The sequence below is a fragment of the Acanthopagrus latus genome, chromosome 23 (assembly GCF_904848185.1).
Source record: "Acanthopagrus latus isolate v.2019 chromosome 23, fAcaLat1.1, whole genome shotgun sequence".
NCBI lineage: Eukaryota > Metazoa > Chordata > Actinopteri > Spariformes > Sparidae > Acanthopagrus > Acanthopagrus latus.
In genome coordinates this window covers 10,395,733-10,421,678 of record NC_051061.1, presented here as the reverse complement: position 1 = coordinate 10,421,678, position 25,946 = coordinate 10,395,733, and the positions used below count along the sequence as shown (strand labels likewise).

Below are 25,946 nucleotides of genomic sequence, written 5' to 3'. Positions count from 1 at the left end.
ATGCTTTATAGGATAATGGTGATGAGGAGGAGGAGGCAGAGAAGGAGAAGAGGATGATGAGAATGGTCATAAGGATTTTGTGCATAACGGGAGGAGGAGGATGATTATGGAAGTGGTGTGTGTGTGTGTGTGTGTGTGTGTGTGTGTGTGTGTGTGTGTGCGCAGCGGAAGGTTTTAGAGTATTAACTCTGCTTCAGTGGCAAAGAGGGCCAGTATCTGGCGAATAGTCACAGTCTGCTTCTTTTTTTAAGTGTTAACAATGTGTTTGTATGCCACAGCTGTTTGGGAATATCGCCATCGAGCAGGACGGAGACAGCGCCATCAACGAGCACAACAACTTCAGGACCTTCATACAGGCTCTCATGCTCCTCTTCAGGTGATTACGACCGAACACGTATTGTCGAGCATTCGAGTAGTTTTCATAGCCACCCTGAAACTTGACAGTCTATCCTCGTCGCGTTTCAGGAGTGCGACAGGCGAGGCGTGGCACGAGATCATGCTGGCGTGTCTGGGGGGTAAAGAGTGCGACCCCCAGTCAGGGAACACGGATCCAGAGTGTGGCAGCCAGTTCGCCTACCTCTACTTCGTCTCCTTCATCTTCTTCTGCTCATTCTTGGCAAGTACACGCTGCATGGCGCAGCACCTGCACCGTGCCCCCGCTTTACCATCCAGTAACAGTATAGAACGCATCAGAGCTGGATGATATATGGATATGATGTCGTTCTTGTGAAATGAGACTATAAATCAAAATTAACCTGTGGACGGGCACCCTCAGATGTCTCCTGCGCTCTTCTATACAGTCATCATCATTAAACCAATGATTTTATTCGACTAGTTTTGAATTGATTTTCTTGTCGGGTGAGATTTTTCAATGTTGACTTGTGCACGCCTGTGTGTGTGTGTGTAGATGCTGAATCTGTTTGTGGCCGTCATCATGGACAACTTCGAGTACCTAACCAGAGATTCGTCCATACTGGGACCTCACCACCTGGATGAGTATGTCAGGATATGGGCCGAGTATGATCCCGCCGCATGGTGAGTGGCAACACGCATGCACTCGGGTGCATAGCAAGCACCTACTGACAACACAAGGCTAAATATTCAGGCTCTGAATGCAGCGACACGATGCAGCTTTTATGATTACCTAATGACACAGTGGAAACAAGATGTAAGTGAGTTATGAAGTGATGTACATTTGGCACATAGGTCATATCTATGAAAACGTGTCACACTTTTTGTTGTATGCCTACAGAAATGTATCTCATAATCTGATTATTGTTATGATCGTTGCTTGTTTTGACACGATTGTCGTCGCAGAGAAAGGCCTGAGCAATGCACCGACCTGTGTTTTATTTTCAGCAAAAAGTGTCAAAACGACGTAGAGACAGACAGACAGAAAAAAGACAATGAACAGTCAGAGCAGGAACTTCTCGCCAGAGAGCTGCAAGGGGGCTGTAACGGACCTGAGCATAACCTCATCAGGCATCTGGTTATCTCTCTCAAACCGTACAACCCCTCCCTCCCTACCTCCTTTTCTGTAAAACCGTTCCTAAAAATACCTCCCCCGTCCCTTCCTGAAACCTTTTTTTACTCTCCTGGAATCTGCATACTGCTAAAAAAAAAAAAAAAAGAAAAAGAGAAAAACCTACCCCGTCTCAACTCTGTAGTCTAAATGTCTGCTGTCAGACATGCTACGCTCAATGGTATCTGTATTCCAGTGCCTGTGTGTCGCCCTCTTTGCTGTCCTGTAGACTGCACATAGACAGATCGAAGCAGGGGAAGCGAGGAAAGAAAAGGAAAGAGAAGGCAAGGAAGATAAACAGTTACTTAGATAGTCGACTGCAGATAAACTCCATGCTTTGTGCACCCTAGAAAATCAACACGTAACTTTTAAAACGTACAAAAGTGTTACGTGTTTTCCCAACACACGGCAGATCTTGAAAACTAGCAGGCTGCATTTGCAACCCGGCGTCGCGCCGACTGTGGCGCGGGCGCCGGCGAGACAAGCGGGAACATTGAACACATACTTAAGAGGGAGGGGGGTCTGCGCGCCACAAGTAGCTATTAGGCATTAAGCTGTTTACCGAGCACATGCTTTTCTGCTCAATTCCCTAATTACACACATGTAGTCAGGGGTTGGACCGCTGAGAGGGAAGCTGTAAGGGAAAAGACAAAGGACCGCATCCACACAGTGAGGAGTTTGTGTGTGTGTGCGTATAGGTGCATTCAGGTGTGTCTACAGAGTGTGTTACTTACAAGTGAACATATTGTAAAGTATTTTCTGTGTACTTGTCAAATCTTGTGCTCTTCCTCCCAGTGTTTCTCTCTTCTTTCTGGATGTGTGTGCGTGCGTGTGTTTTTTTTCCCGTGTGTACGCGTGTGTGTTTTTCTTAACTCCCCTGTATTCTTCTTGCAGCGGGCGCATTCATTATAAGGACATGTACAGTTTATTACGAGTTATCGACCCGCCTCTCGGCTTAGGCAAGAAATGCCCCCATAGGGTGGCCTGCAAGGTTTGACTTCCATTCAAACGAAATCTCCTTCAGTCTTCTCACTTTGCTAGCCACAGCATCCAGGAATGGAGTGAATGCCGCTTTATTTATTTATTTATTTTGTATTTATTTCTTTTTTCTTTTTTTTTCTTTTTTTTTTTACAACTTCTTTTCCACCATTATCGACTTGCATTCTGAACTGCTGAGAGAATGTGCGGGACAATGCAGACACCCAGAGAAGCATGTGAAAATGCACTGAGTGAAATGGGAAAAAAAAAAAAAAAAAAAACACGCATTGAGACGATTTAACACAAATCTTTTTTTTCTTTCTTTCTTTCTTTTCTGAATATTAATTTTTTGTTTTTGCTTGCTGTGGAGCCATGGCTATAACGTAGCAGGCTACGGTCGCCCACTGTAGTGTTGCATTGTTCTTGGTTTTTGGGGGTTGGGGGAAAGACAGAAACTGCATTGACACCCTTTCCTCTTCCCTCTCCTCTCTCCTCGGCCGGGTGGGCGGGAGCAGCTTTGTGCCTCCTGTCAAGCTCTGCCTTGTTCCCCAGCCCCGTGCACAGACCTCACACACACACACGCCAACACACACATTATTATTATTATCGTACCTATGTCCTGCTTGCACAGAATTGTCTTCTGGTAACACAAAAGAACATCATCAAATTCCAATCCTCCTGTTGTCTACCCCCTTCTGTCATTTACTCCCTCTCTTTTTTTGACACAACTGTTAGAGACTGCTTCGGCTCATAGAGAAGCCACATGGCCACCGTCTCTCCGAATCTGCCCAATAACCTTGTCTTTCTGTTGTTTTGTTCTTTTACTTTGTTTTGGTCTCCCTATTTTTTTTTATTACTTTTTATCTCCCCCTCTTCTCTCTTTTCAATCCCTTGATTCATCTTCTCTCTTTTCAACTCTCTACCCTAATCAATCTCTCTCTCTGACTGCTTTTTTTTTTTTTTTGCCCCCGTCTTCTCCCTCTCTCCTCCTTTTTTTGTGCTTTTGTTAACGGGGTGGTGGCACTGGCTGATGATGCAGTGGCAGGATCAGTTGCAGGGAAATGTATGACATGCTGAGGCACATGTGCCCTCCACTAGGCCTCGGGAAGAGGTGTCCAGCACGGGTGGCCTACAAGGTCAGAAAGGACCCCACAACTTCACCCGAGTCTCCTTATGGGTGTCGAGTGGGGCGGGGGCGGGAGGGTTTTTTTTTCGGGGGTCAGGGATCCAAGCGCTCAACGTGGTGTAAACTTTAGTGTTGTCGTCGTTCCTTTGGTTCTGTTTCTGCTTCCTTTCTTCGTGGAAAAGTGGGGGTGGGCTGGTCGGTGTTGTGGCGTTGTGTGATGGTGTGGGACTGGTGGGTGGAGGTCGCAAGACACCTAGGGTGACGGGATTAGGGCGGGGGTGTGTATCCACAGGAGGGGACGAGAAGAGGGACCTTCTCAGCTCGTTTGCGCCGTGTACGTTGGACACACAAATTCACTTCCACAAGCACACAAAATCCATGCACATTATCACCAATAATGTCATGTTAGTGATGGTAGTAAGTGTATTTTATAAGTACTAGGGTTGAGCAAGTACTCAGCTGAAACGAATATCCAGTGCACTTTTTTCAAGTATCATCTAAGTAAAATGTGTCAGTATCCATACTCGTGATGAAATCCTTGCAGGGTGGCGGACTCACCGTTCCTCAAACGCCACGTCGGTAAATGCAGCTACTCTGCCGTTGTAGGCTCAGGCGTGTGTGAGGTGACCAATCAGAGCAGACTGCCTTAAAGAGACAGGAGCTAAAACAAAGGGTTTCAGAAAGAGGGGAGTACTGTGTTATAGAATACAGTATGAAAACACTGATGTGTGTTTTTTTTTTAGTATTGAAGCACGTAAACTTAGCCTAGCAGTAACCCAAAGTAAAAATATGAACCTGAAAACTCTGTAACAAAATTTCGAATTAGTCCCCCCACTTGCGTTTAAAGCTAAACCCATTTCGAGTACGGATATGGACGCAGGTAATTAAGTTGGCTGAGTAGATACAAATGATGGTGTACTGGCTCATCTCTAAAAACTACAAAAGAATATATAAATATATATAAATTAAATGACACGTCACTCATATAGGCACTGCTAAGCACACTCTCTTACATGCGTAAACATGCGTGTGCAGCAGGGCTTGGAAGGTCCGCCAGACTTAACGTCCTCTTCCTCGTTCCGTCCTGTGGATGGGGCAGACACACACGTATGCACACAAAAAACCCCACAACAGAACGAAGTCACATCAACCTACACGTGGATATTATCTGTTATTTCCAATGGTAGAGAGAGCAGAAGGGCTTGTGTCAGTGATGTGTTTTCCTCAGAGAGCCTTTGGTTCAAGCAGTTCTTTTTCCGTTACCCTTCACGTAGCAGCTCCGAGCCCCCGAGCAGCCTTTTTCTATCTGCAAGTCCAATCTTCTCTTTGTCCTTTGGTTCTGTCGTCAATGCAGTTCTATTCTGTTTCCAGCCCCCCCCCCCCACCTTCATCTCTGCATATTGCTCCCCCTCCCTGCACATATACACCCCCCCCCCCACCCCCCACCCCCACCTGCCTTCTGCATGGCCGATTACCACCGCCATCCAAACCCTGTGCGCAGACCCCCCACCCCCGTCTGTCATATAATCAGCACAGACGCAATTAAATCCACAGAAACTGTTATCAGAATAAGAAAAGAAACAAACAAAACATGCGGAATGATAACAACAGATTGACCTTTATGTTACCACGTGTTCCCGCTGACACCTCGTGCGATTAACGTGACGGTGTCATGGACCATCATCGGCAGATCACTGTGTGCCTCAGGGGGCAGCCGGCCAAACAGCCTGTAGGCACAGGAGATCAGTCCATCGCCAACCATCGCTTCTTCTCCAGCTCCCCCCTCCCTCTGCAGCAGACCTGGGATCAAATTTTACGCTATGCACGGTTCCATGTGGATGGGGCTTCGATACGAGTGCAGTCTATAATGTGTCACAAAAAAAAAAAAATAATTGAAAGTTGGTAAAAATAACATGTCAGTTAAGAATATGATTATTTATGATTACACAAGTTTCTCCCTGTGTGGATTTAAACATTTGACCCAGGCTTTTGCACCTCTAGCTCTGCCTCTTTCTCAATTAATCATGTGTTATTTTTATTTTTTAACCCCAACCTCTTTCTCTCCTCATCCTTTTGGTTTTACCCTCAATCGTATTTTTTTCCCTAAAAGCCTCCTCCCTGAACTAAAAGATAGATCCATGAACCCCCCCCTCCGCTGCCGAAACAACCTGACATGCTTCACATTCATGGTTTGGGCAGAGCTCCCCTAAGAAGGTCACTCTCTCTGTGTTTACGCCCTTTTACCTCCCGCCTCCCGCTCTCCTCGAAGCACCTTTGCCAATGAGAGAAACCTTCACCTTTGACCTTCCAACCAGTCCACAGAACAATGACCCAGCTTAGCTCCACTGCTTTTTACCTTTTCGATCTTCTCTGTCCCCGAAGAGAGACAGCAGAGCCTTCAGGCAGGACCGCTTTCTTACAGACACAGCCAACTACGTGTGGTGATGTTTCTATTTCCTTTTTCCGTTTTTTTCTTTGCATTGCTTTGTCTCTCGTTTGTCTATTTTTTTTTGGTCACCTTCTCTCTTTACGTGCTCCACTCACAACCTGTTAACCTATTGATTTACTCCTCTTTCATCTCCTTCTCTTTTAAGCTTTCCCTTTCAACTCGCACGCGTCTCTTTTTCGGGCAGGAGAAACATTTCCTTTTCACCCCATGTTTCCTCGACAGTCACGAGCACCACACTTCCACGGTGGCCATTTCCTTTTTTTTCTGTTTCTTCTTCCTTTTTTTTCCGCAGAATGCTGCTCTCTCTCACCTATTAACCCTCCAAGTCTGTGCCCATTTCTCACACACTAGACATCAGATAATTAGCGATAGAGCAAGGCGCTCTATCATTTCAACCAAGCCCCATCGCCTACAAATTTTCTTATTCCGTCCAGTAACGGCCACGTTTAAAAAACCCCCACAAAACTCATTTTTAATGTCGCCAACAGAGGATGCTTTCTGTGTAAGGCTGCGCAGCTGCTTGTCCTGTGAGGCATATTGCGTGTGCATTGCATGCCGCATGAGGGTGGGATGTGCAAGAAGGGTCCGGGGGGGGGGGGATAAAAAAAACAAAAAACATTTTGATGAGAGGCATTTAATCAGGATGTGGGGGGGGGGCATGATATGCTGCATGTCTGGGATGTCGCCTTCTTCTGTCACCAAACACACACGAACGTCACTCTGTCATCCGTGAGTTGGTGTGTGTCTTGCGTGGTGTCTGTTTGAATTACAAACCAACAAGACCTGCGCAGGATCGAACCAATAAATGAAAACCAAAGGGTCGCCCTTTACTTCTACAGGTCCCTTGGTTGCTCTGGGTTTATTGGTTGATCATGTGGTCTCTGTTGTTTTCACTGTGAACCTCCAACCCCCCAGGGGGAGCTCTGCATAGTGGTAGCTGCCGCTCAGCCTGTCCCCCTGTTTCTTCACTGGAGGCTCAAGATCGCCACTTTGACCGACCTGTGAGGTCTTCTAGATGTCAACAAACAACAGAACGGTTATGAAATATGTGAATGTATACCATACATAGAGGGATGAATCCGAGAAGTAGGTCTTGATTTAACACCTTTGCACTCACAGGTTCCTTCACATAGCTAAAAATTTGCAAACACCCACTTGTGAATTTGTGAATGCCTAATTCGACACCGTAGCTGAATGTGAGTCGTTTGTTAAGGGCAGACAGTCAGGGCCTGCTACAGATGCTATGCACAGCTCCTTCGACCTCCTCAACCCGATCCCCTCCCTTTCCCCGCTCCCCTTCCCTCTCCCCTTCCTGCCCCTCCCCTCCCCTCGCTCACCTGGAGGTTCCACATACACACCGGCCGACTTTCCCAGTTGTCTCACTGCTCGCCCTGATTGGCTCTCCCCCTGCAGAGGCTGCTCCGCATGGATCTGCCCGTGGCCGATGACAACACGGTCCACTTCAACTCCACCCTCATGGCCCTGATCCGCACGGCCCTGGACATCAAGATCGCCAAGGGTACGGAAGGTTTGGAATCCCTCTTACTTCTTTTCCTCTGATTTTCACACTTGTTCTTCTTTTTGTCCTGTTTCCCCCTCGTAGTGCAGCACTGACGCCTCCCCTTCTGTAGCTTAAGTGCAATGTGCATTCTGTGGCGGTAGATCCCGTGCGTAAGTGTGCGAGGCTGAAGGTTGAGATCCTGTGGAGTCGAGGTTCTGTCACTTCAAGCTTAAAAACTGAATTACCTGTGTACAGTTGTCGGTGTTGTTATCATGACCTCACTAACGACGTGATCTTTCTTCTGTTTGTCTTCATTTTCACGTCTGTGTGTCCTTTTGTCTTTTAATCTGAATGGGTGTGAATGGTTTGGTGTGTGTGTTAATAAACCTTTATTTTTTTATATACCAATTTCTGCGTGGGCTGATGTGTCTGAATGTGCCAATGTGCTTGGGCATGGATGTCCATTTTTCTACGCATGTGTATGTGTGTGCACGCGCGCGTCTGCTGAATCTGCCCAGGCGGTGTCGACAAGCACCAGATGGACGCCGAGCTGAGGAAGGAGATGATGGCGATCTGGCCCAACCTCTCCCAGAAGACCCTGGATTTGCTGGTGACGCCGCACAAGTGTAAGTTGCAGAGCGTGGGTTCGGGCGCAGCAGTGCGGCTCGGACGCAGCCGCCCGGTGCCGCCCAGTGCTCCAACGTTGTCTCTGTTCACGCCACCCGAGGTCCGCTTCTTTCAGCCAGTCTCTCTCACTGCTGCACCCTCTGATACAGCTGGCACCCTATTCCCCCCCCGCCACACACACACATCCTCACCCACATATCTGCAATCACATGCGAGCACCAGGAGAAACCAACAGAGGCACTGACGAAGCACAGGCTGCATGAGAGACGCAAATCAACTGCACACACTCGCTCAAAGCTCCTCTTTTCTATCAGCTACACTCCCCCAGAACAGACACAGCACAAGTCCCAGACCCCAACACTTCCCCTGCTCACTGTGCCTGCGATCAGAGGGTGCCTACTATAGATCAACTCTCTATAGACGTCTTTTCACTCCAGGGGCGGTCAGCTACATACGCTAAATGGCTGGCTGGGCTCATAAGAAAATACTGAATATTTTCCCGTGTTATCAATCGAGAACTAATGCACAGGTGCTAACGCACTAGTTGCATAATGAAGTTGTTTTAGTTCGTGAAATGCATGAAAGTTACTCTTGAAATAGCTCGGAGCTAGGAAATGTGTTTATTGTAACCACGTCCAAAGAAAAAAGCTATTTTTCCTTCTTTTTCTCCTTCGTTTTTTTAAATGGCATGGTTAAATTTGTGCTGCGTCCTGCGATCACATGATTGCAGATTCCTGGAGCGACTGACTTTCTTGTTTGATTTTACGCCACGACGAGATGCTTTGACGACAAGACTTAACTGTGACGGATACGAATGCTTTATAGAGTGAAACTAAAATAAGTTTTTAAAAAAGAAAGAAAGAAAGAAAGAAAGAAAGAAAATCAATCTGTCTGTGAAAAGACTATTTGCTCTGTGTTTGTGTCTGTGTAAGAGTCCAAATGTGTTTGTCTTCTTGTGTGTGCATGCCTCACCCCCTTTCTACCATTCCTCGCGCTCAGGGTCCATTCCAAAGGGTCTAATCTTGCAGGGTAACTTGTCATTCTCTCAGCAGCGACAGACCTGACGGTGGGGAAAATCTACGCTGCCATGATGATCATGGAGTACTACCGGCAGAGCAAGATCAAGCGCTCGCAGGCTCTCCGTGATGAGCAGGTACTGCTGTCTGAAGGAGAGAAAAAAAAAAGCACTCGGCTCTACCTGCATCCGACCCTTTTGAAGTCAAAGGCAGACTGACGCACTGAAATCAAGGCTGCGGGGCTGTAAGCTCCCTTCATATAAGACCGGGCTGTGACAACCTTGGTTTAGATCCAGGGTCCTCATTCAGTCATCCAAAAGAGGCATGCAGGGGGGTGAACACAGAAATCTAGCACTCTATCGCAATCTCCCGTGAGTGCTCCTTTTTCCAACAGTAAAATCTGCTGCCACCTGGTGGGCAAAGTCTGGTACCTCTTGCCCTTACAGTATCTGTAACGTCGGTGTTATGCAAGCGCGTTTCTCACAAGGAGAGGTGTGCTTTCCACACAAATTTTCCAAACGCTGAATTAGTAGGTGATCTACACCGACGTGTTTGCAGTCACTTAGCCGTTCAGACGCCAGCAGAGACTGCAGGGTTTTGGTTGTCACAGCCCTCACCCCGATCATGGTGATATGACAGCTCCATGTGCCGAGCTCGATTCCTCTCCCGTGTCGACTGCTTGTAAAGACTTACCGTACCTCCTCACTCATTGCTTGTAACCTTGGACTGTTAGATTTTGCATCACGATACTGCCGCACCTACCCCCCTTCAGTCAGCACGCCGTCCCTCATTAAAAAAAAAAAAAAGGAGAGAACGCTTTTAATTTTGCTGTATTTCATCTTGGTGATTGAGATCATAAGATGATATCAGAGCAGAAATTTAATGGTCTCTAATGGGTTTATGCAGCCAGCTTGGACCATAAACATTTGGAGAGCTGCATGCTTCTGGGGAGACTCATCAAGCTGATTTATCAGTGCACGTGTCGAACGTGTCATCAGCGAACCTCCTTCACCCTTATTTCTTTTTTTTTTTTTTTTGCTTTCTCATGCACCACTTCCAGGGAGAAACTCCTCCTTCCCCTGGCCACACTCCCATTGTTCTATACTTTCATACTCTACATCATCTCTCTCAGTCCTCCTGCCGCATTGTAGACTGCCGCCCGTCTCGACTGGGGCGGCGGCGTTTCGTGATCCAATAAAAATGTCATTAGCGCAGCAATCAGAAAGTTTTTTTTATATGTTCTGCATATTGTACTTTACCAGTACATTGTATTCCGTGCTTGCACAGATAGAGAGGAGGTTTGGGGTTTGAATAAAGGCAGGGGGAACGAAATTGTGAGAGGTTTTGAGGTAGCGCTGTTAAAAAGTAGGTGACTAATCTGCTTAATGAATGGAAATGAATGTAGCCTCTGTCCTGCATCCTGTATCTCACCTGCTGTATGTTCCCCTCCACAGGATTGTTGGAGTGCATTATCTGCCATGTCCTCTATCCTTCCTATGAACAAGGCCCCTCTGTCTGCTTTGTTTGCTTTTATTATTTTTGTATCAATACTGCAGTATTTAGATCTAGCCTGAGATGAAACCCAGAATGATTGCTGATCGTTCCTTTTGATCCTGACCCTCACTCCGAATGGTTAAAGTCCTGGACAGGGGGGGTCTCCAGGTCCCACCATGCACTCTTTAGTCCATCCATCTCTTTCTCCTGCTAGCTGCTGGGCATCAGTTGCTCAAGAGTCAGACCACTCCCCCCATTTATTCCTCTTCCATTACCTCTCTTGCCTCGCCTCGCTTCAGCCGACAGCCCCCTCTCTACATGCCCACTGTACCTGCTCTGCCCGTTTTCCCTCCATTTCCCTGTCAGTCTGCCTGATATCTGGCGACGGCCATGTTGTATATCTCACACAGAATCGAACGCCATTACTGTTTCAGCGCGTGGAGCCGCCTTCCCCCACCCAGGACGGGGGTCCGGGACTTAAAAACGCCCTCCCTCCACCTGAGATGGCCGAGACTGTCAACAGCCTGTGAGTTGGACGTTGTTGGCAGTGCGTTGCATGAGGTCGGTTTTGTCGAAAGCAGTTCAGGAAGGCGTGTCTGTGACACCGTGCGTGTGTGTGTGTTAGGCCGGTGGAGGGCGGGATTCCGGAGAGCCACTCATGGGTGACGGCTCGCGCTCAGGAGATGTCGCAGAAGGTCGGCAGCTGGAGTCCCGAGGGACACCCTGAGGACGGCCTGGGAAGCATGACCAACTCTCAGGTAGCGAGGTCACACGCAGACACATGCACACACCGAGGACCACGCACTTTACAGCACAAAACACACACGAAACAGACGGCACGGCAAGTTTGTGTGAACAAACGCCCGATTCCATTCAGCATTTGTTTTCTACTTCCATGTCATTGCTACCAAGTGAGCGCCCAGAGAACCACTGAGGATACTTAAATGGTAAACTGAACTATGATCTTGCAAATCCGTCTCTGTGGAAAGCTGTGGCAGCCTTGTTCGTAACCCCCAGAGGTCTGTGCTCCCTTCATTAAAACTGAGGGTGAAACGGAAAATACAGCTACCTATTGTTGGTCAGGGCATTGACTCGCTTCTTGTTTCATGTTTAACACTATGTTCCAGTATTAGTATCATCAATATTTTCTGAAACCTATGCTACCTTGAAAATAGCCAACATTCTCCTTAGATAATGTATATAATCTGCAGACACCTTGGCCCAAATGCACTGTCCAATCTTAACTACCTTTATAATTTCTGCCCGGCAGTTCATTTTTTCACTTCCTGCGATCGCTCTTACAGTACCTCTGTTTCTTCAGTCAGCACCGGCACGTTGCGTTTAACCTTCCTTTGATTAGTTCCATCTCTCAAACCTGTCTCCTCTCATCTGACTGGAGTTTTTCCCTCATCATTTTCATTCAGAGTCTATCTTGCCTTTGTCTTCAGAGTGGTTCATGTCTCTGTCCTCATGCCGTTAAACCTCTCTGCTTGTAGACCTCCTGGAGGGCCTGACGGGTCTCCGCACCCGTCGGCCCCGTAACATAGCCGCTTCTCCATGTCAATTCAACAGAGGTCCGGAGAAGTTTAAACGCAGTAGCTGGATAGAAGAGAGTGGCCGTTGGCGTCATTCAAACCGCTTTTGAATGATGTCCCACGTCAGTTAGATTCAATGCAAATGGCATCATCAAGCACAAGCGACAACATGTGAACGCCTGTACAGGAAACAAACGACTAGAGTGGATGTGCAGAGTCAATAAGCTGCAAGCACATGCTATGAGTGGTTTTGCACTTTTCTAGCCTAATGCGCATTGATTTATTAGTTGTTATATAATTGAATTTATTGGTGTGTCTGGGCTTTATAAGATTAATTTAAGTTTACGTGATGAAATAGCTGGCCCTCCATCCCAGCTATTGATTGAAACTTAAACTTAAGTGTGCTTGATAACACTTCATAACACTTTATTTGAAGGGGGGTGTGTAGAAGTCTGACACGGCACCTATCATGAACATAATGAGACTTTATGAAAGTTTATTACCGCTGTCGCCAAGGTTCATCCCGTCACTTTGGAGGCACTTGAAATTAACCAAGACAACATAACCATAAACATGTCATAGCAGGCCCGGTTATCAAATCAAACAGTTTCGCTTTATGTACTAGCATTACATTAAACCTCAAGAAAAGAGGCACAGTTCAGACTTCATTAAGATATCATTAAATCTTGTAACCGTTTTGATGAAAGCGAAGACTGAAGGTGATTTACGGCATTTTACTGGTTGCTAAAGTAAGCTGACTGTAGTTAGCTGCCTTTAGCTTGGGAGCTTCGTTAGCTGCGGAGCCAGTGCTCATATTGAGCCAAACCCAGCAAGAAAGCCACTTTGGTACTGTTACTCCTTTTCCTCCAGCTCGCCTCCATCAGAGCCAGATGCTGTGCTCTGTCCTGGTGACATGTCCGGCTGCATTCACTGGTTATTTCCAAGACTGTTACAAAAGCATTTGACAGCGTAATGTCGCTAAATGATACTTCGTACCAGCAGCTGAGCCCAAGATCCATATTCACGACATCATTTTCATGGTGTCGTGACAACCAATGACAAAACCAGCAACACGCGACAATTTAATGTAATGTTACTAAATGCTTTCTTTAAGTTTGATGATTAGTACCGCAGTGACATGTTTATGACAGGTTGTATTCAGGCCCAGCAGGTCAACAGTCGTCCACTAGGCATCGTCAGGGCACAGGAGATGTGAGGCGACGTAACAGTCAGTCTTCACTGCAGCTGCTTCATTGGTGTCAGCTTGGTGTGTCGGGGCTGCTAAACAATGTCAACTTGGCATTGAATGTGACCCGATGACACCCGATGACATTGTCATAATGTCTTAAATGTTCAGACTCATTCATGTTCATGACAGGTGTCGTGTCAGTCTTTCGCCCAGCCCTTGGAATAAAACTTTAGCAGTGTAGCTAAAGAGGGGGGTAAGGCCACCAGATGCCAAATTCTGCTCCACTCCTCCATTTCACAAAATATGTATTATTTTTCTAATTTAGTGCCTGCAGTGTATCAGCGCCTGCACCTGGCCAGCATCATCGCTTGTGTGTTACGGCGCCTCCCCTCAGATTCAGTCCGGCAGTGACTCACAAGCTCCTCCATTAGGCGCCGATGCCATTTAACTGAAAGCATCTTTGCATTTGCTTGCAGCTCCATTTTTGACTGCAGACACAAAACTAGATTTTGCTCGGAGTATGTTCACATACTAATAAACCCACTTAAGACCCAAACGACCCGATTCCTTTGTTTTTCAATCATCGCAAGTCATCTAAAACTAAAACAAGAAAGAAAGAAAGAAAGAAAGGTAAAGTCCCTCTTCACACACACACTCACCAAATTCTCCCACTGACTACTTTTCCCTCTCTGAGACCCTCAGTTCTCTGCTTTCTTTGGATAACAAACTCTCCCACCTGTCCCCCTACTCCCTGTCAGTTTTCATGGCAGCCGTCACACCCATCTCCTGCTCTCCTGCTCTGTTTACAGACGGTAGAGATGAGAGAGATGGGGCAGGATGGTTACTCGGATACTGAGCACTTTCCACCAATGGAAGGCCATGGCAGGGCCGCTTCCATGCCCCGCCTCCCAGGCGACAACCAAGTGAGCAGCATTCTCACCTTTTCCACTCTCTCTCTATTTCCCCCATTTTCTCTGTTCCCCATCTCCTTTTGTTCGAAGGATCATATTCTCAGAGGTCTGACTTGTTGCTCAAAGACGTATTGCTGTGGTTACTCGAATCCGCGTTGGGGACGGATGTTTATGGAGGCCACATTCACAAAAGCACATTGCCACGTGTGTGGTGCAAAGGTGGAAATTTTCCGTAGGTGAGCCACGAGTCACCAGTAAACAAGCCATCCAATCATGACGATATTTCGGGTGAAAACATTGAAATGTTTTGCTGAAATGTTGACCCTCCAATCTTGAATTCATGAGGACCACAGCAAGGCAAGGTCAGACCTTCTGCCCCTCTTCTCTTCTTCTACTGTTGTCCTCTGCTCTTCCTCTCATCCCTCCACCCGCATGCAGGTTTTTAACCGTGTTGCTCCCCCGTTTCCATCCAAAACACACTCATCCATTTTCTATTGTTTCATATCCCAGTGAGTGCTCTGGTTGTCATATGCACACAACATATTTATTAAACACAAATGTGCACACATACATACAGATTACACACTTCTTTGCCCTCCATTATTTCCTCTTCTTTTGTCAAGATTTATTTATCTTTTGCTGTTGTTTTTTCTGCTAAACTGTGTCTTCCTTCCTATCAGAGGTTTTGACTCTGCTGAGTTCTTTTGGAATTTCGGGGGTGGTGGGGGGCATTGTTTTTTTCAACCAGGACTGGGACCTGCACAAAATTGTGTATTACAGATGTGTGTTTGTGTGTGTGTGTGTGGTTGTGTGTGCTCTGCATTTTTTCTGTGCTCTCACTGTCCTCTGTGCCCTGAAACTCACACTGTTTCTGTCACACTGTCGTCTGAATGTAATTGTCCGTGTGTGTGTGTGTCTGTGTGTGTGTGTGTGTGTGTGTGTGTGTGTGTGTGTGTGTGTGTGCGTGCGCGTGTGAGACTATGCATATCCATTTGTACGTGTATTTTGCCGATTGTCGCCATTGCTGTTGTGACCGTGGTGCCGTTGATTGAGCATTTTCATGGTGACCTTGTCTATACTGTATAACCCTGTTTTGGCGCGCACCGCCCAGTGTCTGTGGTAAGTGTCTCTCTTCCACCTTCACTGCTGCTTCGGTGTCTAATCAGACTCTCTTTCTCTGTCCCTCCTTCTCTCTCCGTCTCTCTCTCTCTATTTCCTCTGTGGCACCTCATCTATTTTTTTGGGTTGAGCCTCCACCTAAATCTCTTTGGTTTTTTTTTTACCCGTACTCCTCTGTACCCCCCTTTTCTCTTTGCACTGTGTATCAATCCATCCCTGATGTCTCCCTTACTTCTCTCCCTTTCTGCTCCGTGTGTGACCACACCTTTGGTGTATTCTGTGGCTCTGTGTGTGTCTTCTCTGTGCTCATACAGCAGCGGAGGAGAGGGAAACAACGTGGCAGTACCCTAAGTGTATGTACCCTGTCTTCCCTGTCTCGTCTCTCTCTCTCTCTCTCTCTCTCTCTCTCTCTCTCTCTCTCTCTCTCTCTTTCACTCTCACATACTCACACATTTTTAATTTTTTTTTTTTTTTTTTTCGTATCCATTATGTCCCCATGTTGTGTCCTTATCATGGCAGGGGTTTTCCTTTAAAACCTATTTGGACATTTTTTGGGGGGGTGTTTTGGGCATGATGACCAAATCATTATCCCAGCCCAACTTTCAAACAAATCCCAGCATCCTTCGCTTCTTTTCTAACGTAGTTGGATTTGGAATTGGGCTGAACTCTTGCACGTCCCCTGTTGTCCTCAACACTCACGCCACACTGTCTCGTGGCCTCTCTTTCTCTCTCTCTCCCTCTCTCTCAGCTGCTGCTGTTGCTGCTGCTAGTGCTTTGTTGCTCCATTTCCTCATGCCTGTGTGCTCGTCCACGATGATGTTGTCCATGTTTTCCCATCCGTGTCTGAGTCTCCATTCCAACCTACCCACCTGCATGCAAGAAAATCAGGGCTCCAGACTAACTTTTATCACCACCGTCCAACCATCCCTCAAAAATAATTTTAGTGTCCCGAATTGAATGTACACCATCCTAAAATCAAAAATGTATGTAATTTGGTCCAAAAATGTATTATTATCTATATTTGCCATAAGTAATAGCATAGCTCCAAACTGAACTGAGTTGAAGTACTAGTACATTTATTTCACCGGAAACTTGACATGTTGTCAAATTGATCTGCAGCTCTCTGTTCAACGCCATGTTGTTCTGAACTGAGAATCAGTCCTGCTGTTAGCTTCTGCAGCTCTATTAGCTTATGAAGCTCTACTAGCTCCATTAGATCTACTAGCTTTATTAGCTACATTAGCTCCATTTGCTGTTATATCTGTTAGCTGTTAGATCCATTAGCTCTATTAACTGTAAGCTTCATGAGCGCTATTAGCTGTTAGCTAAATTTGCTCTATTATCTCTGTTAGCTCTGTAAGCTCCATTAGTTCGATTAGCTGTTTGCTCCATTAGCTCTACTAGCTCAATTAGGTATTAGTTGCATTACCTCTATTAGCGCCGTTAGCTGTTAGTGTCATTAGCTTATTAGCTGTTAGATCCCATAGCCAAACATTTGTAGTTCACAATGTTGCCTAGCATTATTTGGGGGAAAATAATAGCACGCCCCCCATCAGTAGTGAGTTTGCAGATTTCAGCACGCTAGATTTTTTCATAGTTCTTGCGCTGAGTAGCCAGTCGGGACATTGTTAGTCTCGAGCCCTGCAAGAAATTTGTTGAAATGCGTTTAAGGCAGTATGTGTTTATGTGTGTGTGCCTGTGTGTGTGTGATTAACAATGAGAGCATAATGGGTATGTGTGTGTGTGAATGCATATGTGGTTGGGATTCTCAGTGCTACTCCTCTGAGGCCAGACAATCTGGCGATCTGTCATTTGTCAGCTGATTTCTCTAATACACAAGAAACTGGCCCGCTCAGCTGCCAAAAAGGATCTAGCACTGAAATAGCCTGATCGAGTTAACATGTCCAGGTCAGCAACTCGTGGCCCCATAGGCTCTGTCCTGCTGTCCCGCCTCAGAGCATGAGGCCTCAGCACTGCAGGTGGAAGTTCTCATGTGGGTAGAGGACTCAGGACAACCCCTATGTACCTGCATGGCTGGAAGAAAAGCACGCTGAAACAGAGCAGAAACAGAGGAGTTCTGTGCAGCCTGGAATGTGTCATGTTCAGGGGTTCATGGGTGGTGAGGATGGAGGACGGTTGCAAGTCATACTGACTCTTCTATCCCCCTTTTTACAAAGCAAGTTACAGACGCATGGAAGGCATGGCTGTTTGCCATCATCTCTTTTATTTGATTTCTTTTTACTTTTTATGTATCCTTCTTTAGGTCCTCTGTAACAGGGGTCGGCAATCAATGTAGTTTTCAGCCCAGCGGCAGTTTTCCTCCATGATTTTTATTGGGGAGCCAGGACAGGTGTGGTGAAGACCTGAGAGAATGGTGTGAACTGGAAACATAAAGATTCAAAACACTGTTGTGCTGGTGTTACAGTCCACCCGTTGGTTAGAATTAGCCAAGCTTTGACAATTGACAGTTGAATTTTCGTATTACTATTTTTTCATCCAGTATTAAAAAAAGTTAGCAAATTATAATTAATGTTTCTTTTTCATTTATATTTTACACAGGATTTGTAAAGAATATAATCCTGCCATAAATATTTATGTTTATTTAACAACGTTATTATATTTTAATTGTTAAGTGTTTAAGTGTTTTCTGTTAACTTTATCTGGCATGTTTTCTACCTGTTTAGCAGCCTGGTGCAGAACGAGGGATGATTTTGAACACTATTTAGGAAACTGAGATCATTGTGTTTCTATTTATACAGGATACATACTGTATATTGTTTCATCTGTCCACAGTGGACTTGAAAAATGCTGATTATTTTTGGAGGGGGGTCACATTTGGCCCATGGACTACTTTTTGCCGACCCCTGCTCTATTAACTGTATACAGTGTGTATATTTTTGAGGAAGCATGATTGGGACATTTTTACTGATGTCGGGGTGTATGATTTTTTTGGGATGGGAATGTTGGAGGCAGGCGGGCGGGCTTTCATCATTCAAGTTCAAGAAAACATTATTCCATTCGCACATGCATACATGCACACACATACACATAGTGCCTCTTACCCAATAGCTCACAGAAAACACCAGCGCATCAATCAAAGGAATCGATTGCATCTTTCTCTTTCTCTCCCCCCTCGCCTTCTTGGTGGCCTCTCTTTCTCTCTCAGACCATCAATGACAGCAGTCCCATGAAACGCTCTGCCTCGTCGCTAGGCCACAGCCGGTCTGGGCGCGGCCACAGAGACAAAGGAGGGCCAGACGACTACAATATGGATCGGGTGATACCTGAAGAAGGGAGGTCTTCCAGACATGGGCACCGGCGAAAAGACCGGGGCCATCGAGCATCTGAGAGGTCCCTCTGTCGTTACACAGAGGCTGACACAGGTATACATTATAACAAAGACTCGGTCCCATCTCTGCTTCTTAGTGTTTTTGAAGTGTTGTGTTGATGTCATATTGTTACGTAATGCACTTACAATATTTAGAGTTTTCACCTCACTTAATGTCAATAATGTCTCCAATGAACTCCACCATCAGGCCTGGGCACAGACCTAAGCACAACCACCCAGTCAGGCGACCTCACATCCAAAGACAAGGATCGTGACAGAGATCGCGGCCGGTCCAAAGACCGTAAGCACCACCACCATCATCACCACCACCACGGCTCCGTGGACAAGGAACGCTATGTAGCAGAGCGAGGGGGGGAGTATGGTCACAGGCACTCACGTGACAGGGATCACGACCGGGAGAGAGAGAGAGAAAGAGACCGGCGCTGGTCAAGATCGCCCAGCGAGGGTCGGGAATGCTTGACACACAGACAGGTGGGCTTCTGGGTACCAGTGTGCATGTAGCGTGTCCAGGCTTGAAGCTTTCTTGTACAAAATGCAGTTGAATAAACATATGCTTAGTGTTATGCTGAAAGTATAAGACATGGGCCTCTAGTTTGATTAAATGGTGCAATCAACCAATGATGCCGTGTTGGGCACCTGATGTGGTTTTGCAATAAAAAAAGTTCCCCTGATGTGGTTAATTGAATGATCAAATTACCACCTGTGAACACCAAGTGTCGATCAGATCTCTTTTGAAAACCTCTGAATAAGGCAGTGAAAAGTAGTATAAACATGAAGGTCTTGATTTAATAACAGAGTGACAAAGAAACATCTTGTGTTATTACAGGACCACTCTTCTATTTTTTTAAGACTGCCCTCAAATTAGAGGCCAAATCGTGTTGTTGTCATCAACAACTCAGAGTTTCGTTGAAAATGGCATCGAGAGTACGAGTCCTTTATGTACATTCATATATGTATATGTTGACTACATGCACACAAACATATTCATTACTGTCGGTATAACCATGTGAATACAAGTAAATGTTTGTTAAATGAAGTCACTGTTATCAAGTCACTGTTCCCAAGTCACTGTTCCAGCGACAAACAAATATGCATTTAAAATGTATATTTGAGTACCTGTCTGCTGCCCCTACCTGCCCTGCCTAAATGTTTTTGGACTGTTCCTCCCACTGCCTTTCCTTTTATAGCATCCTTTTGCAAACACTTAACCTACTATATTTTAGTATAGTAAATACTTTTTCCTAATGAAATAACAAACAAACAAAAAATCTCTGATCTACCTTTGCTGAAAAGCTTCTGTGATGCACAACATTCAACCTTATGCAGTGAAGTTTTATATTGTCACTTGAAAGGTTTTGCAAAGGAAGATAAATTGGGGAAGACTTGTCTTCTTCCATTTGAATTTTTGTCCTCATGTTATAAAAGAATATGTTGCGCACATACACCAGTCAGCCAAAACATCCAAAGGACTGACAGGTAAGGTGAATAACATTGATCATCTTGTTGCAAAGGCAATGTTCTTCTGGAAAAACCTTGGGTCCTGCCGTTCATATGGATGCCACTAGACACCCACCATACATCCAAACAACACTGCAGATGAAGTACACCTCGTCGTGGCAACCCAGATAGAAAAACTGTTTCGATGGCACCCTCATCCAGCCCACATACCACATGGAATGATGGCACTTGGATGGTCGGCTTCCGTTTGCCAGATCTGAGCTACAAGCAGATGTCAGCCAAGAGCAAATCGAATAAACCAGAACAGCCCCCAAATCTGGATCACAGTTATTCTGTTCTGGTGGGCTGGATCTTGCCCAGACTTGGGAATGCTACCCCGATAGCAGTGCACAATAAACTGTCATTGCAGAGTGCCATTGCCATGACGGGGTGCACTACTGCAGTGTTTGGTTGGATTGTGCATGTCGAGTGGCTTCCATAGGAATGCCAGGACCCGAGGTTTCCCAGCAGAACATTGCACTGTAATGATATGATCTATATTGTTCACTTCACCTGTTAATGTTGTGGCTGATCGATGTGTCACACAGCTCCCTCCCAATAATTTAAAACCAAGCACATTTTATGTATGTTTAGTCACCATATTTACCCTGTACCACATTTGTTGCTCCAGAAATCAACCCTTTACCCTTCTTTTCTCCTGTCGTCTTTTTTTTTTCTCTCATCTGCGTGACATGTTGCTTCTCTATGTATGGTGCTGTTTGGAATCTCATCTTTTTATCCACATCCTCTGCTCTGTTACTTTTTGATGCCTTTCATTTCTGCCTTACTCTCCTCCACTCCACGTACATTATGACTGGTGCTTTTACTCTTATTGTTGCTGTGGTTCTTGTTCTTGTCTTTTCTTGCTTTCCTATCTGGACTCTCTGGTTTTCTTTCCGCCTCTCTCTCTTGCATTCTTTCTTTCCCTCTGTATTTGTTTTATACTCTATCTTTCCCATCTTCTTCTTTATTCTACATGTTCTGTCGTTGAATTTGTGGTTCGTTCTTTTTATTTGCTTTATTTCACTTTTTGTGTAGGGCAGTAGTTCGGTCAGCGGAAGTCCTGTCCCCTCAACCTCGGGGACCAGTACTCCACGTCGAGGCCGTCGACAGTTGCCTCAGACCCCCGCAACACCCCGGCCCCATGTTACCTACTCCCCTGTAGTCCGTAAGGCCATGCCCACACCACCTGGGGGGCCACAGGGCCGACCCCCAGCCCCAGCCCCCCGGCACTTTTCTCCTGAGCCTCCCCAAGGTCAGGGTCCTCCCCCTGCTGGCCTCCCAATTGCCCACCATGGCCCACCCCGCCAGGGTCATCATCCCCCGCCTCGTTGGGGAGACATGGGTGGAGGAGGTGGCTCCATGGAAGGGGATGGATGCTTCTACAACCAGGAGTACCACAACTATGAGCCCCACCATGAACCACCTGCCTATGAGCAGAGTCCCATGCCGGGTGGCAACCCCCACCCTCATGCCCTGGTCAACCATCCACTGCCACCTCCTCCACAACCACAGCCACATAACCCACATCCTCTGCCCCCACCCCAGCCACACCCTGTAAACAACCCCCACCCTCATCCACCGCCCCACCAACAGCCCAGTCGCACCTCACCTAGGACTGCCCACCATGCGCCTCCACCCACCACCGCCCTGACCGGGCCTATACAGGGCCAGATGCAGCCTGCTGCCCAGCGCCGCCTACCAAATGGCTATCGCTCTTCTTCACCTTCCACACATCTCCATGGACCCCCACATACTGGGCCTCAAAAGGTACCCCCTCCAGCTGGGCATCCTAGGGGTCCTCGCAAGGGCCTGCACGAACCCTACTGTGAGACGGAGGACGACGACTGGTGCTAGCCTCTGGGGATGGGGGAGGGGCATAAAGGAGGAAAAAGAATTGATAGATGGACCAGAGATGAAGATAGGAAGCTCTGAACTAGAGCACTGACTGCCAAGGGAAACCACAATTCTTTCTTTCTCGTCTGTTCAATTTTTTCCTCTCCTTCACTGCTTGGCATGTCCCAGAGACAGTCTGCTAGATGACGGGACAGGTGTCAGGAGGAAGGGATGAAACAAGAATGCTGAGTCAGGATCTGGAGAAACAAGTGGTGAGCGGGGAGATAACAAACCACCTCCATGTTCTGCTTGCATTGTTGTTGCATTCATCTCTTGATGCCAAATAAGACCAACCTCAAACTGCAGTTTTTAAGGATGCAAGCAGGAGGGGTAACGGACACTAGTCTTTGTGTGTCTTAAATTATGCCTCTGGCAATGAGCTACAGCCACTTACAAGATGTCAAGAGTTGCGACTCGACAAAAGACACTTTACAGTCAGAGACAAAAGAACGACCACTGTTTTTTTTTTTCTTTTGCTTCTCGAAGCTAACTTCAGTTAAGTTGGCTGCAAAAAGAATCAAATCCAACCCTCCCAGCCACCAGTTGAATATTGATGAGTTTTATCATCTGTGTTTTTAAATAAGAACAAAACTGACAATGAGCCCTCCGCCTGTATGAGGTGAGATGGCTAAGTGGGTGGGAGAGTTGGGGATTGTTGCACGGGGTTGACAAGTCCGTCAGTGGAAGTCTAAAGGACAGGATAGGTGTGCTGGGGATGTTCATCCCATATCCCCGGAGAACACCGTCCTCCTAGAGAACAAACAGTTTAACCAACCTCAACACAAGACGTGCGAGAGAAGTAAAACAAAAAAAAGTGGAGCTGGGTTTCAGAAACAAAAAAAAAAAACAAGCAAACCAATAACTGTTTTCTGCAGTATTTCTTCTTCTATTCCTGCTTCTTCTTCCTCCTCCTCCTCCTCTTCTACTTCTTCAAAACATTGAAGCTTGAATCTTCTGTTGCACCCCACACAGCTTCGTTTTTTAGACTTGCGGAGTTGTACACCCTGTGGAGTCCTGCATGAATGATACAAAAAAAAAAATGATAATAATAGCAACAATGAGAATCTACTGTATGCGGGGGGAAACTTTACTCTGTCATTTCTGTTGTGGTCTTTAGGGTTTCTCTCTTTTTTGAGTACAAATGGATTTCTGTTTCTCTTTCTCTCTCTTCTCTGTATGACATTCCTCTCTCTGTACCTTCATTTACACTAATGTGACAGAAGGCTATAGGGAGATTGGATAATTACTGTATCTTAATGTAAAAGGAAGAAATGATTACTTTTTGCTTGCTTGTCTGTATGTTCCGTGCCAGATGCCTGCCACTGATACAACTGGAATTGCACATATTTTTCTGTGGAAGTAACTTTTTGTAACTATGGTGATATTCCTAAATGATACACTGGGAAGCAGGGTAAAAGATATGATTGATGCGGTGTCCATATTGGTGAATGAAATACGTTCGACAAATCAGTGACATCTCAAAGTCTTCCAGGGTTTGGGGGTTAAAACAGAGACACCGGAGAGAAAGAGACCAATAGAAAAGCTGGAGAAAGGAGAGAAACTCTTCATCTTTGTTTTCTTCGTTCTTGAGTGTAATAATGGATAAACAGATTAATATGATAACTGCTAATGATCATGATGATCGCGACTAATGAGACAGATTCTCCATATTTGGTGTTATGAATTATCTTCTGTATGTTTGTTTGAGTTCCAGCTCAGCTGATCATTTTTCCAACCCTGAGGTGGAGCTCTGGCCCACAGTTGCATTGTGGGAGAATGAGTCAAAGCTAAAGCATGTAGACTAGCGGGGGTGACTGCAATCGAAATACGATTGATTGGATATTGATTAGACACAGCGGTTCCAGCCAGGTTTTCTGCATCAAGCAGATGAGTCTCCTCTCCTGCTGATAGAACAGAGTTCCACCACCACTTGTGACCTTCTGGTGGCGCTGTATGACTAACAGTGTCCCTGTAGTCTTTTGTACCTCTCCCTTTACTTCACTTCTGATTCAGAGTTTCTATACAGCATCAGTTCACCAAGAGTAGCTCATTCTCTCACTCGTAGACCACCTGGCCTGTGTTAACGCAGGCGGCTGAACAGCACGGTCACACAGTTCAGACGGGCTGGAGAAAGGATGACTGGGCCTTGTTATGGTCCTGGAAAAAAAAACAAAAAAAAACATCTATGTTCTGCGTGTATCACTCTTGTATATCTTTAATTTCTTTCTGTGTGTTTTCTCTGTGTGCCTCAAACTAACACTTGTTAACGCACACCACTGTCAGCCCCAACATTGTTATCTTATCGTTTTTAATTTCTTTGACCTGCGTTTTACCTGGAGGCCTATCACATGTTGACCAGAGAATGCACCGAGAAAAAAAAAAAAAAAAAACTAGAAAAGAAAAATAACTGCCTATTAGTGTCTTTCCAACCTCAGTGGAATGTCACAGACAAGTATTTTTTCACATCACTACACTTAAAATCAGAAAGCACACTAGGTATGTAGCTCCTGGTTGTGGTGTGTGTGTGTGTGTGTGTGTGTGTGCGTGTGTGTGTGTATGTGAGTGGGTTTTTGCCTGGCTGTGTGCATGTACATTGACGAGTGAGTTTCTGATCAGTTTCGGTGTTTCGTTTTTTCGTGCTGGCTTTGCTTTTTTTTATTCTTTGTCTCCAGAAATCCTTTCGAGATCTTAAGATGTTTCGGTCAAATCATTCTAAAACGATCTTCGACTGTGTGTTTGTGCGTGTGTGTTTGTGCGTGCGTGTGTGTTTGCGTGTGTGTGTGACGTCAGTATCCCCCTGAATGAAAACATGCAAAGTCCCCCAAACATTCACCATCCATCTTTGTGTCTATGCTGCAGTGAAATCCACTAACACGCTGATTAACCACACAAAGTCTTCAAAAAGCAATGTAAAGCCGCTACTGAGAAAAAAAAGAGAAAAAAAAAAAGTTTTTTTAAGTACAAAAGATTTTAAAAAAAAGGAAAAAATATCTAGTTCCAGAAATGCATGTGCTATGTGCATGCCACACCGTGGGTTAACAGTCATCTTCAGGACATAAAAGAAAAAGCAGATTAATGAATTCAGAGGAATTAAAAAAAAGATATATAAATAGATAGATGTTTTTAAAAAGCAACGTTTCCTTTTTTCCTTCTATTTTTGAGAACAAAAAAGGTTAAAAATTACAACAAAAAAAATGTCTAAAGAATAAAAAAACGCAAAAGAGACTTTGGTGAGAGTCAGTCTCGTTTGTTTCCTTCTGTTACATGGGGGTTGAGGCACAACACAACCATGTTCAGGACACCACAAAAAAAGAACTGTTTTTAATGAAAAAAATATATATATACAAAGAAAAGAAAGTACAGTTCAGAAGACGGTGTGTTCTCCCTTCTACTTTTTGTGGGGGTCAGGGGGTGCAGGAGCTGGCCAAGTCTGATGATGTGCTCATTCTAACTGGCTGTGGAACCTTTGATCTCTCACTCACTCCCTCTTTTTTCTCTCTCTCTAAACTCTGTCTCTTTCACACTCTTATCTGTCGCACTCTCAACCTGTCTCACCGCTATTTCTACCAGTGCATTTTGTAATTCCAAACAGAACTCTTCCTAAAGAATAAAATCCAGAGAGAATGCACACCGCGCCGCCTCATTTCTTGTCCACGTTATTGCTTCAGTCTCTCTACCTGTGAGGTTGTGTGTGTGTGTGTGTGTGTGTGTGTGTGGCTCTTTTTTTTGGCCTCGGA

The 25,946-nt window shown here is 45.7% G+C and overlaps 1 protein-coding gene across 23 annotated transcripts in view; it reads left to right on the top strand.

Annotated features, from left to right (window-relative positions):
* Positions 1 to 23,056, top strand: part of cacna1aa (calcium channel, voltage-dependent, P/Q type, alpha 1A subunit, a) — an 82,351-nt gene extending 59,295 nt beyond the window's left edge. For 9 of the 23 annotated variants that reach the window (XM_037088672.1, XM_037088691.1, XM_037088685.1 and 6 more), the window contains 14 exons: positions 279 to 376; positions 466 to 616; positions 908 to 1,035; positions 2,417 to 2,513; positions 7,489 to 7,603; positions 8,095 to 8,202; positions 9,253 to 9,356; positions 11,124 to 11,239; positions 11,339 to 11,471; positions 14,247 to 14,360; positions 15,782 to 15,820; positions 18,634 to 18,850; positions 19,004 to 19,287; positions 21,352 to 23,056. In XM_037088672.1, the coding sequence (XP_036944567.1) occupies positions 279 to 376; positions 466 to 616; positions 908 to 1,035; positions 2,417 to 2,513; positions 7,489 to 7,603; positions 8,095 to 8,202; positions 9,253 to 9,356; positions 11,124 to 11,239; positions 11,339 to 11,471; positions 14,247 to 14,360; positions 15,782 to 15,820; positions 18,634 to 18,850; positions 19,004 to 19,287; positions 21,352 to 22,170 (2,523 nt within the window). In that variant the 3' untranslated portion in view covers positions 22,171 to 23,056. Of the gene's footprint in view, positions 1 to 278; positions 377 to 465; positions 617 to 907; positions 1,036 to 2,416; positions 2,514 to 3,539; positions 3,637 to 7,488; positions 7,604 to 8,094; positions 8,203 to 9,252; positions 9,357 to 11,123; positions 11,240 to 11,338; positions 11,472 to 14,246; positions 14,361 to 15,781; positions 15,821 to 18,633; positions 18,851 to 19,003; positions 19,288 to 21,351 lie in introns of all 23 variants that reach the window. The other 14 variants (XM_037088676.1, XM_037088673.1, XM_037088694.1 and 11 more) reach the window with 8 other exon arrangements.
* The last annotated feature ends 2,890 nt before the right edge of the window (positions 23,057 to 25,946 follow it).